The sequence below is a fragment of the Symphalangus syndactylus genome, chromosome 8 (genome assembly GCF_028878055.3).
Source record: "Symphalangus syndactylus isolate Jambi chromosome 8, NHGRI_mSymSyn1-v2.1_pri, whole genome shotgun sequence".
In the NCBI taxonomy this organism is placed as follows: Eukaryota; Metazoa; Chordata; class Mammalia; order Primates; family Hylobatidae; genus Symphalangus; species Symphalangus syndactylus.
In genome coordinates this window covers 81,710,031-81,722,068 of record NC_072430.2, presented here as the reverse complement: position 1 = coordinate 81,722,068, position 12,038 = coordinate 81,710,031, and the positions used below count along the sequence as shown (strand labels likewise).

The window sequence follows — 12,038 nt, the reverse complement described above, 5'->3', positions numbered from 1 at the left end:
AGCGTCCCATTGTCCTTGTACCAAGTAGAGCCTACCATAAATTAACACTTTTATTTAGTGCGTAGATCCAGACAGCCTGAAGACCAAGTCACGCTCTTCAAACTATACCGTGACCTACTGTAAAAGTCTGCTATGAACAGTGAATCTGGCATTAGTCCTGCCTCTTGATTGATTGCAACAGTAGGAAGCAGAGGATGTGCCCTGGGGTTATCCCTCCCAGAGTGCATACAAACATTGGTAGTGAGGGAGTTGAGGAGTTTTCATGTGGCAAGTTGAAGCTGGGCTAACATAAAAGTATGCAACAAAATAAAGAATCTACATAGAAACAATAAAAAGTTGGCTAAACTATCATTACGTAATATAATAATAATTACACATTATTATTAAATGAATATTTGCTTCACTTTTCTGTATAAGAACTTTTCCTGCTTTGAAGCTGGCAACCTGTTGCCTCATCCCAAATATGAAAGCTGTACTGTGGGAGATTACCTGTTGGCATGCATCTAAAATTACATTGCACAAGTTGTCTTGATTAAAAGGAAATCAGTTTCATTAAGTTCTATAACACCTTCAAGCATGAAAGGTTAATATACTTACTTCCTCATACGCTTTTTAAATGATTGTGTTGATGAGGATCACCAGATACATAAGCAAGAAAGAACTTCTGAGTCTTGTGATAAACTACACATAACCACGAATTAAAATATTTATATGTTTCAGGTGGCAGAACTTGTAACCAGTGAGTTCTTCGAACAAGGAGATCGGGAGAGATTAGAGCTCAAACTCACTCCTTCAGTGAGTTCATCCTTTAATTATCACGTATTTACCCTTTTGAATGACATTTTCAAAAACAACTCCAAATTACAAGTTGGAAATGGGAAAGACTAAAAATGGGTTTAAGGAAGAACTCCTTAAAGTTTAAAACCTTAATTAAACTTAAATGCTAAACACTCTTATTCCCAAGTTTCTGATCAAGAGTGGTGAGCTACTTAACAAGCATTTCCTGCGCACCTACAGTGGGACAAGTAGGCACGAGGGAGGATGAGCAAAGTGGAGTTTGAATAATTCAAAGCCCAGTGCTGGCATTTCATGTATGCCTACTTTAGAATAGAAACACCGTGCAGCAAAAATTAAAGGCAGGCTGGCTAGCTTTGAGAAGCTAGATTTTATTTTCCAATTTCCAACTTTCAAAATCCCAAAAGCAAATCATTTCAAATCTCTCTTTCTTTTCTTTGTCTGTAAAATGAAAAAGTTTCACCTGGGGAACTAGGTTCTGGTGATTTGAATGGTATTTATATTGGACTCATCTGCTCAGTTATTACTTAAGAATGTTTACTTTAGGCTCAACATGATGCTGTTTTTAAGCATAAGGATGCAGAAGACATAACTGCCTCAGTCACCACCTCAAGAGGGGCAGCCTCTTTATTACTAACCAATGATTAGCTAAAAACATAACCCAATGACTCTGAGAGTGGTGCAAAGCATTTTAAAGCCTAGCATAGCACAGTAGATTCAGTGATACTCAAGGAAGGTATAAACTGTCAAGAATGTCTATTTATGGGCCGGGCGCGGTGGCTCACGCTTGTAATCCCAGCACTTTGGGAGGCCGAGGCGGGCGGATCACGAGGTCAAGAGATCGAGACCACAGTGAAACCCCGTCTCTACTAAAAGTACAAAAAAATTAGCCGGTCGTGGTGGCGGGCGCCTGTAGTCCCAGCTACTCGGAGAGGCTGAGGCAGGAGAATGGTGTGAACCCGGGAGGCGGAGCTTGCAGCGAGCCGAGATCGCGCCACTGCACTCCAGCCAGGGTGAGAGAGCGAGACTCCGTCTCAAAAAAAAAAAAAAAAAAAAAAGAATGTCTGTTTATGAGAACCCAAATTAACTGAGCTTGAACATTTGGAGGTATTTATAAGGTCTTCAAATTTTAAGACATCCTTCTTTGCTGACATTTAAAAACAAGGAAAAGCAAGAGAACGAGCTCCTAGTTTGAATAGTTCCACCTGCTTGAAGTCAGAACGCACAGTCTTGCTAATTTTGAATATTCTTAATCGGTTGCTTGTGTACAAAAGGTCAGGAGGCTACATAGGTTGAAACACACACAACAATCATTTGAGTTTTCAAAGCAACATTGACTTCGTTTCTCAAAACATCCCTTTTTTTGGTGGTGTCACCAAATTTGGTTATAAAAATAAAAATATTAGCTTGGGATACATACAGTTAATGTATAAAACCTAGTATGACACCAATTCTCTCATATCTACTTTCAGATAAAAGCTTTTCCCCCTTTAAAAACTGTTTCAGAGGCATACTCTGAAGGGTTTACAATGCAGCAATACCACAGGTCATTTAATTAAATGAAAAAAATATAAGTAAATTGCCAGCACTGGTGAGCTGGTGGGTGCAGTAGCGCAGCCCTAAGGAGCCTTTATCTGTAGGCTCAGGTAAGGCATTTTCTGTAGACATCAATGAAATTAATTTTGCAGTAGAAACATTAGCTCTAAACGCTCCTGCCTTCTCACAAAGACTACGGAGCACCATTGATGACCGTCTCCTCAGGGAAGGCCTGGCTGATGTGGCAGGGTTAGCCCTCAGTTCTTTTCCAGAAATATCTATAAATGCATGCACCCATAGCTGACAGCTGCTGTGCCCATTATCCCTTGATATTCAGGAGGAAAACTGTCCTGGAGCCCCCTCAGATATCATGGTCCCAGGAGTCATGGGAGTCACTTCATGAAGACAAAGGCTAATCTGGCCCACAGCCAGCGGGTCAGGATTGGAAGCAGCGAGTCAGTTACGAAAGCCTGCCTGAGTGCCTCCATGTGTCGGGCATGAAGCAAGGCACCTTGTATCCAGCAATGATTAAGACACCATCTTCCCTGCCCTCAAGGATCTTGTCAACTGGTGGGAAATGTAGACATGAAATAAATGATTACTAATACTCGTTTTATGAGATGCAAAATGCTGTGAAGCACAGGACTGTGTGGGGCCTCACACTCATTTTTTTTCTCATCAAGCATGATTAAGAAGTGACTAGTACAATAATAAATCCGTTAAAATTATGGTCAACTAAACTGCAACATGGGTGCCAAGATAAAGTCTTTTCAACAATGGTTCAAGGACAACTGCATATCCACAGGCAAAAGAATGAAGTTGGCTCCCTACCTCTCAGCATACCCTGAAATAAACTCAAAATGGATCATACACCTAAATGTAAGGGCTAAAACTATAAAACTCTTAGAAGAAAATATAGGTATAAATCTTCTGGATTGGGGTTAGCCATGGTGTATTAAATATGAAACCAAAAGCACAGGAGACAAAAGATAAAATGACCCATAGATGTTGGTCCAGAGATGTTGAATTGAGCTTCATTAAAATTAAATTGAACAGCCAGGAGCGGTGGCTCACGCCTTTAATCCCAGCGCTTTGGGATGCTGAGGCGGGCTGATCACTTGAGGTCAGGAGTTCGAGACCAGCCTGGCCAACATGGTGAAACTTCGACTCTACTAAAAATACAAAAATTAGGTGTGGTGGCAAGCACCTGTAATCCCAGCTTCTCGGGAGGCTGAGTCAGGAAAACCATTTGAACCCAGGAGGCAGAGGTTGCGGTGAGCCCAGATTGTGCCACTGCACTCCAGCCTAGGTGACAGAGCGAGAATCTCTCTCTCAAAAAAAAAAAAAAAATTAAATTGAACTTTATCAAAATTAAAAACTTTCATGGATCAAAGGACACTATCAAGAAAGTAAATTTTCCCATATTATGGGAAAATACTTGCAAATCATATATCTTTTATGGGCCAAGTATCTAGAAGATAAAAAAACTATTATAACTGAACAATAGAACAACAACTCAATTTAAAAGATAGGCAAAGGATCTGAACAGACATATCTCCAAAGAAAATATGTAAATGGCCACAAAGCACATGAAAAGATGCTCAAAATCATTAGTCATCAGGGAAATGCAAACTGAAACCACAATGAGATATCACTTCACAGCCACTAAGATAGCTGTAGCAAAAAAGACAGACAATAACAAGTGTTGGGTGAGGCTGTGGAAAAATTGGAACCTCATACATTGTTAGCAGGAATGTAAAATGGTGCAGCTGTTTTGAAAAACAGTTTGTCAATTCCTCAAAAAGCTAAACAGAGTTACCATATGACTTAGAAAGTCTACCTCTATCCCCAAGAGAAATGAAAACATACATCCACATAAAAACTAGTATGTGAATGTTCACAGCTATTATTCATAATATCCTGGAAGCAACTCAAATGTCAATCAACTGATGAACAAATAAATAAAACATCTATACAATGAAATATTATTTGGCAATAAAAATGAATGAAGTGCTGATGCATGCTACATGGGTAAACCTTGAAAACAGTGAAAAAGGCCAAGTCACAAAAGACCACATATCATAAGATTCCATTTATATGAAATGTGCAGGATAAGCAAATCCATACATAGAGAAAGTAGATTAGTGGTTGCCTAAGGTTGGGAGTTTGGAAAAAAAGCGAGAGTGACTGCTAATGGTATGGGGTTTCTTTGAGGATGATAATAGTATTCTATAATTGTAGTGATAGTTGCTCAACTTTGTAAATATACTAAAAACCACTGTATTTTTTTAAAAAGTAACTTTATAATATCCACTAGAAATAGAATAATTAAATAAATATGAAAATTTTAGATAGAGAGAACTATAGAGAAAATAAAACATAATAATTTTTTTTTTTTTGAGATGGAGTCTTGCTCTGTCACCCAGGCTGGAGTGCAGTGGCACAATTTTGGCTCACTGCAACCTCTGCCTCCTAGGTTCAAGTTATTCTCCTGCCTTAGCCTCCCAGGTAGCTGAGATTACAGGCGCCCAACACCACGCCCAGCCAATTTTTTGCATTTTTAGTAGAAACAGGGTTTCGCCATGTTGGCCAGGCTGGTCTCAAACTCCTGATCTCAAGTGATCCTCCTTCCTTGGCTTCAAAAAGTGCTGGAATTACAGACATGAGCCACCACACCCAGCCCAGAATAATATTTTTTAAAGAAACATTTTGTTTATTTATTTCTTTATTTTTATTTTATTTATTTATTTATTTATTTTTTGAGACAGAGTCTCACTCTGTCACCTAGGCTGGAATGCAACGACACAACTGTAGCTCAATACAGCCTTGACATCTTGGGCATAAGCAATCCTTTCACCTCAGCCTCCTGAGTAGCTGAGATTACAAGTGTGTGCCACCACGGTTGGCTAATTTTTTTTTTTTTTTTTTTTTTTTTTTTTTTTGTAGGGACAGGGGCCTCACTCTGTTGTCCAGGCTGGTCGTGAACTCTTGGGCTCAAGGGATCCTCCTGTCTCAACCTCTCAAAGTGCTAGGATTACATGCATGAGCCACCGCACCCAGCTCTAAAGAAACATTTTGGATCAAGACATATTATTCACAGGAACTATCCCTCTTTCCAGCACATTTTCACAATTTTCTCCAAATTCCAGTCTTCTTTCCTGCTATTTCCCATCTTCCATTGCAAGACAAGGATGAGAAGAGCCTGGGGGAATCAGTGACTTTCTCCCCAGTCTGGAGATATTTTCCTCAGATTTGGCAGCTAGTGATTTCTGCCCCACCCACTTCCACGCTTGTTCCTACATCTGAAGAATGCAGGATTTTCCAACATCTCTGGACCAAGGAGATTGCTTGGCTCCACCCTCATGGCCTATAAGGACACCAAAATAATGTGAATGCCACATTTTATGTAAAGGAAAGATAAAACTTACTATATAACATTAAGGGAGGGCAAGTTATAACTAGATAGCCCAGTCTTCTAGATAAGTAAGGGCACAAGGGAGCTTCTCAGGTCTGGGCCTGACTCCTTAAGAACAAAGGGAGAGACAGTCTCACTAGCACAGAATTGGCAGTGTTTGTTCAGTGAATTAATTTTAACACCAAAATTCCAATTGACTGTTTCCCTTAAGTCTGCCCAACAGAAAAATGTCATTTCTTTTTCTCAAAAATATACCTACGTTATCTCAAACATTATATCATCATAAAGCTTAAGGGCTGGGAATGAAGAGAGAATGAGTCCACCCACCATCATCCATACAATGATAGATAAATATCTAAAAATTTATTAATGACAGAACCTTATTTAAAAACATATGCAATTGCCAAATCAACCCGTACCCTAAAAAATTAGTATAAATGGTATCTATTTACACTTAAATTGCTCTTAAGGATATTTTCCAATCTGTCCTATTCTATCCCAACCTCTCACTATAGAAATAAAAGCCTGCATTATTTTTGTGGCAGTAAAACATATTCCTTTCCCCTTGACCTGTACCCAGTTCGCAGTGACCTGATGACTTGATTTAGTAGCAGTTACTTATATTTGAAGACAGGTTTTTGCCCCAAGAAGTTGCACGCTAGAGAGTTCAAGTAAATTTGCTTACAAATCTCATAAAAAGAGGTAAAAACATTTTATTTCTCATCATAGATAAAGGAAAAGAAAGTATGTGTAAAGATTGATTGTGATTTGCGAAGGGTTCAGTTTGTAAAAAAATGGATCATTCTAGCAAAGTGTTTGACAAAGCACCCTGTAAAATACTTTGGTGTAATAAAGCAAGGTTCTTCCCCCCTCCCCCACCGCCTCCATTCTAGGCAATTTTTGATCGGAACCGGAAAGATGAACTGCCTCGGTTGCAACTGGAGTGGATTGATAGCATCTGCATGCCTTTGTATCAGGTACTTTGATTTGGGAGGGCCTACGTGTTCTGACTGAATCACAAAAGGAAAAGTGTGTACTTCTCAAAAGCACTCATTTTAGGAGACATTTCCAGGGTATGTACATTGCTGAGAGCTCTGGCTGCAGTTTGTCTTTTTTGGATTTCTGACTGTCCCCTGGCTGGGAAGAGTTGGTTCTAGGAGGCTGCAGACCTGCGTTCTACACCTTCTAGGATATAATCTCCATGGGCCTCCACTTCCTCATCTGTAAACCAGGGATAATAATATTTTATTTACTATCTCTCAAACTGTGTCCCATAGAACATGAACATCCAGCCATCATCTAATAGCTATCTGTTCAAAAAAAGCTCACAGGCCCAAGAAACATGTTTAAACTTGATCAGCTCAATTTCTCAAACATATTTGACCATGGAGATTCTTTTTTTTTTACAAATTTTCTTTATTAATATAATGCGAGAATGAGGATTCCATGAAACATGGTGTTCTGCTCTGAACCCATGGTCTGAGCCAGGGGCTTTTGTGATGCACTTTCCAGCTTCAAAATTTGCCCGTCTCTGAGATGCATGCAACAAATCCCAACCAGTGAATTTTGAGCAAGATGCACTGATGATTCCAGCTTTGCTGCTTGGTGTGTAGGCCTCTCCTTCTGAAAGGAGAAAAGTGTCACTTTGAATGGTTCCCCCTCCACTTTTTGAGTACGGATCAGGGCTGGCATCAGTTAACACTAACAGTTTAGTGTACATTGGCTTTTAATTCTACTTCTAAGCATTTGCTTTCATTTGTAAAAACCTGGCAAGTTCTTTACCCCCAACCTAGCTCAATCAGACTGAGCTGCTTTCCTAACTTCAAAGTGAGAAACATGCAGGGAAAGCAAAAGCTCTTTAGTTCCTCACCCTATGTAACCCCATTAAAAACACAGTATTGTTTTTTAAGGACCTCACAACCATCAAGTTCAAGATCATCTACCACTTCGTTTTCAGCACTTTTAGGAACTGCTGAGCCTTGTCACAGAACCCTGAAAGCAAACAAACTTAGAATACTGTCTCGAAGATGGATATGTAATGTTTGATAACTATAACAAAAATAAATTCATTTTTGTTTATATTAGCCATTAAATACATGATACCATAAAATCAGGTAAAGTTTTTAAATAATCTACAATCGCTTATTTTAGTTATAAAAGGAACATAATGTTCTTTTATTTAATAATGGAAGATTGGGCAAACAAAATAGCAAATGATGTATACTTTGTTTTAAGGGGATCCTCAACTCTCTTTTCTTCCCGTCTGCTCCTCCCATCCTCAGTGTCTCCGAATAAGCAGGCCCCCATGTGCAAAGCCCAACAACTTTTGGGTCAGATATATCTTGCTTTGCGAAACTGACCTTGACTATACATGTTGAATTACTTTTTATTGTTACTCAGTTTTGTGTGCACACTTAGGCAATAAATGGGATGAAGAAATTATTCATGCAATTACTACATTCATTTTACTTTGGGTAAAGCTTAGGAGGATGAAGACATGTATTGGGGTGGGAAGCTGATTAAGTTTTGGTACTAGTTTGCAAAGCTATTTTGGAGTGAATTCAAAGTCTACACACTCTTCCTATGTGTTGGTTATAGGAAAGGCTGTAAAGGATCCTCATATGGTTTTCCATGTTAATTTGTTTTATTACTGATTCACAATCCTTTAGGGCTTATCTTATGCTTCCTATTAAATGCTTTGAAATCTTTAGGTTACAAACAAAGTTACTTGAATTTAAGTGGAAATAGCAGTTTCTACAATTTAGAGAGTAATATTATCCCTTCACATTATATATCGTCCTGATTTTTCACATCTCTTTTACTTTACTACTTATCTGTCAGTTAGATACATCTGCTACTTTCACCTGCAGGAAATTAACATATAGAAAGATTAAGTGATGCTCCCACCAAATTAGAGTTGTGTCCTGCTCACCCCTGACCGTTGTTTTGGTGTAGTGACCTTTCTAATGCTCAACTTCACCTCTGATGGAAATTTCTTGCACCATTTTTTATTATTTCACTAACTGGGGAGAGATGTGTCATGCTGAAAGGGAATATGGAAGGAGCTATTTACAGAAGCTCATATTCATACTTGCTGCTGTATCTTCATTTAACGGGGTAAAAATCTTGCTCTTTTTGATTCCTTATCATCACTAAGTAAAAAAAGATCTCATTATTTCATTTGTAAGTTTTATACAAGGCTTTGAAACCAATCATTTTAAGAGCCCTCACACTGAAACTTTGTAGGGTGTGTTTAAGTATCCTCTCTGAGGGTCCTATTTTATTTTATTTGATCTCATGCAGTGTTCTCCCTTCCCTCCACTATTTAACTGGATAATCTCACATTAACTGTTGGTGCTTCCGAACTGAAATTGAATCAGTCAGGGGGCAGGAATCACCATTTGTAGGAAGACACAACACCTTGAGGAAGTGACAAGCCAGGAAGGTCACTGATGTGACACCATTCACTGAAATAACTCAGTGAAAGTCAAGTTTGGGGTTTTGAACATAAAAATGCAATAATAAGGAGTCTGAGAGGATCGAAGGCAAGTGGGAAGTGTGCAGGTGGCAGGAATCCCTGATGTGATTGGTCTGAAATGCAGCATAAGAATTAAGCTTCACTTTACCATGTTGGTCTAGGCATACGGCAAAAGAATACCAAGGAGTACACATGAGACAAAGCATGTCCCCTCTAACAGCTAAGGCCTGACCCCAAGGTAGGCAAGGTTGGGTGGCAAGAACCTTCATGTAGAGCCCAAGGCAAGCACTCTCATAGAGAGAGCTGGGATCTTCCTGCAGGTGGAGGAGGGTGGACAGTTGGAGTCTACAGAGGGTGGGAGTTGACCCAGGGCACCCCACGGCTGGAGGCTCCTGGGTACAGCAGTGGGACAGCGAGTTTGGCAGGGGCGGGTGGCCATGCAGCTGGGCAGTAGATACACATATGGTTTTGGTACAGCTTTTTGACTTCATTGACTTTCACTGGGTAATTCGGTTTTACTTCATGGTTTTAAAAGGGTTGTGCTTGTCAAATATCAAATAGATAAAGCACTTTCTGTTTGTGCTCCTGTTTGCTGAGTTTAGCTCTTCTCCAAGCAAAGGGTGAAGATTATCACTACTCTCAGGTGCCTGAAGGGCTACTTACTTATGTGCCTAGTTGGCACCCGCACTGGTATATTTTGGATGCCCAGTGCATTTAAAATCGAAACTCTTATCTCTGAGATAGCTTCAAGTTCCACTCAATTTTTTACTACATTGAGGGAAAACAATGAGGAACTCCCCCTCCTCCAAAATCTATTCACTAGGAAGTTATCTAAGTAACCTTGAGATTGACAGAAAGCAACAGATAGAAAATATATAAAAATATATAAATAAAACAGAAAAAAATGATGTGCAGGCCCTCTTTACCATATGTATTGTCAACGAGAGAGGCTGACTGGTTCTATCTCAAGTGGAGAAAGACAGCATGTCATTGTGGCATTGATTTAGCTCTCCCAACATGCCAGGTGGGTAGGACACATGCACAGAACAGTCCCAAATCGATGGATAGTTATCTAATAAGGATGTAGGCCAGGCTTATATCCATATGTTTATATGTGAGCATAGAGTTCTCTGGAACTTGCTCTCTTTTTAATCTTCAGACTTTTCCTTAAAGAGAGAGAGACAGAGAAGGAGAGAGAGACAGAGAAGAAAGAAAGAGAGAGAAGAAAGAAAGAGAAAGAAAAGGAAAGAAGGAAGGAAAGAGAGAGAGAAAAAAGAAAGAAGAAAGAAAAGAAAGAAAGAAAGAAAGAAAGAAAGAAAGAAAGAAAGAAAGAAAGAAAGAAAGAAAGAAAGAAAAGAAAGAAAGAAAAGAAAGAAGAAAGAAAGAAAAAACATAATTGTAACAGGATGAAGTTGTGATTTATGGGTGAGACAGCCTTTTAATCAGGAAGCCAAGAGTGGGCAGGGAACCATCAAAGCACATTCCCCAAGAGAAGACTCAAGCCCTGGTTAGTTAGCTGTGTCCTAGCAGGGTATCTCGAAGGAATACATTGACATCTGATTCCTGCGCTTTCTGCTGTCTTTGCACCCTGCTGGGGATCCATTAGCCCTGCTGCTCAACATCTTTGGAGGAAAAAAAAAAGAAAAAAAAAAGGGAAGAAGAAAGAAAAAAAAGACACAATCAAACTTTGAAGTCATTGCCACACCAGCCTTAGGGATAAACAGAAACCCCCATGTCACAGTATCATTTTGAGCTTTTCTCTGCAATAGCAAGCTAAGTTCTGGCTCCTTATTTTCATTCTCAACTTAACCAAATCTCAGTGTACCTAGAATGTCAGTGGTGCAGAGTCATTATAAATCTTTTGTTGGTTAAGGACTCAGGGATTTAATTTTTATTATGAATGTAATCCGATTTTTAGCTTATCCCAAACTGGCTTTTGATTTTGGAGTGGATATTTTCTCACAGATAATGCAAAAGGACGTGACCTGGCCAGCATCTAGCCAGAATAATTTTCTCTTTCCACTAAGAGTAGGAAAATCTTGGTAAGAGTAGTGCCTCTCTATTAAAATGTCATGAGGTTTCTGAAACAGGCAGGGCTTCTAATGTTGAGATTTACAGTAACCTTTGATTTTTTTCTCTGCCTTCACTCTTTTTTTTTTTTTTTTTTTTTTTTCTGAGGTAGAATTTCGCTCTTGTTGCCCAGGCTGGAGTGTAATGGCTTGATCTTGCCTCACTGCAACTTCCACCTCCCGGGTACAAGCGATTCTCCTGCCTCAGCCTCCTGAGTAGCAGAGATTACAGGCATGCACCACCACACCCGGCTAATTTTTTTGTATTTTTCATAGAAACAGGGTTTCACCATGTTGGCCAGGCTGGTCTTGAACTCCTGACCTCAAGTGATCCGCAGAACTCAGCCTCCCAAAGTGCTGCGATTATAGGCATGAGCCACCATGCCCAGCCTCTGCGTCCACTTTTAATAGTCATTTTGAAAAATCATTCCACATGATGCAATATTAATAGGCTCTCTGGAAAAAAGGGAGAAAAGAAACTTTAAAATATAGTTGAAATAGTAGAATGGGAGTTAGAAATTGATAAACTAGAAAAGAGGATATAAGGTGCTACTCCAGGACAGTTTCTCTGGATACTGATGAAAGTACTTTAAAAGCAATCCAGTGTTCCCTAAAAACAACTTCATCAGATATTAAAAAAAAAAAAAAGACACCACCCAAATCAGTTAGTTTCCTATAAGTGTTTCTCTATGACTTTTAGCATTCTTGTGGATGAAAGGAAGAGATAGTTGGGTCTAGTTTCTTA

General features: G+C 39.3%; 1 protein-coding gene and 1 long non-coding RNA gene across 3 annotated transcripts in view; one reads left to right on the top strand and one right to left on the bottom strand.

Moving 5' to 3' along the window:
- Positions 1–12,038, top strand: part of PDE11A (phosphodiesterase 11A) — a 443,979-nt gene that overhangs the window by 401,217 nt on the left and 30,724 nt on the right. For both annotated transcript variants that reach the window (XM_055289828.2, XM_063644786.1), the window contains exons 18-19: positions 721–795; positions 6,640–6,723. In XM_055289828.2, the coding sequence (XP_055145803.1) occupies positions 721–795; positions 6,640–6,723 (159 nt within the window). The remainder of the gene's footprint in view (positions 1–720; positions 796–6,639; positions 6,724–12,038) is intronic.
- LOC134737352 (uncharacterized) lies at positions 7,139–11,745 on the bottom strand. The gene is made up of 2 exons (XR_010122182.1): positions 11,616–11,745; positions 7,139–7,369 (listed from the first exon to the last, which is right to left on the bottom strand). It is a non-coding gene; the product is annotated as an uncharacterized lncRNA (long non-coding RNA).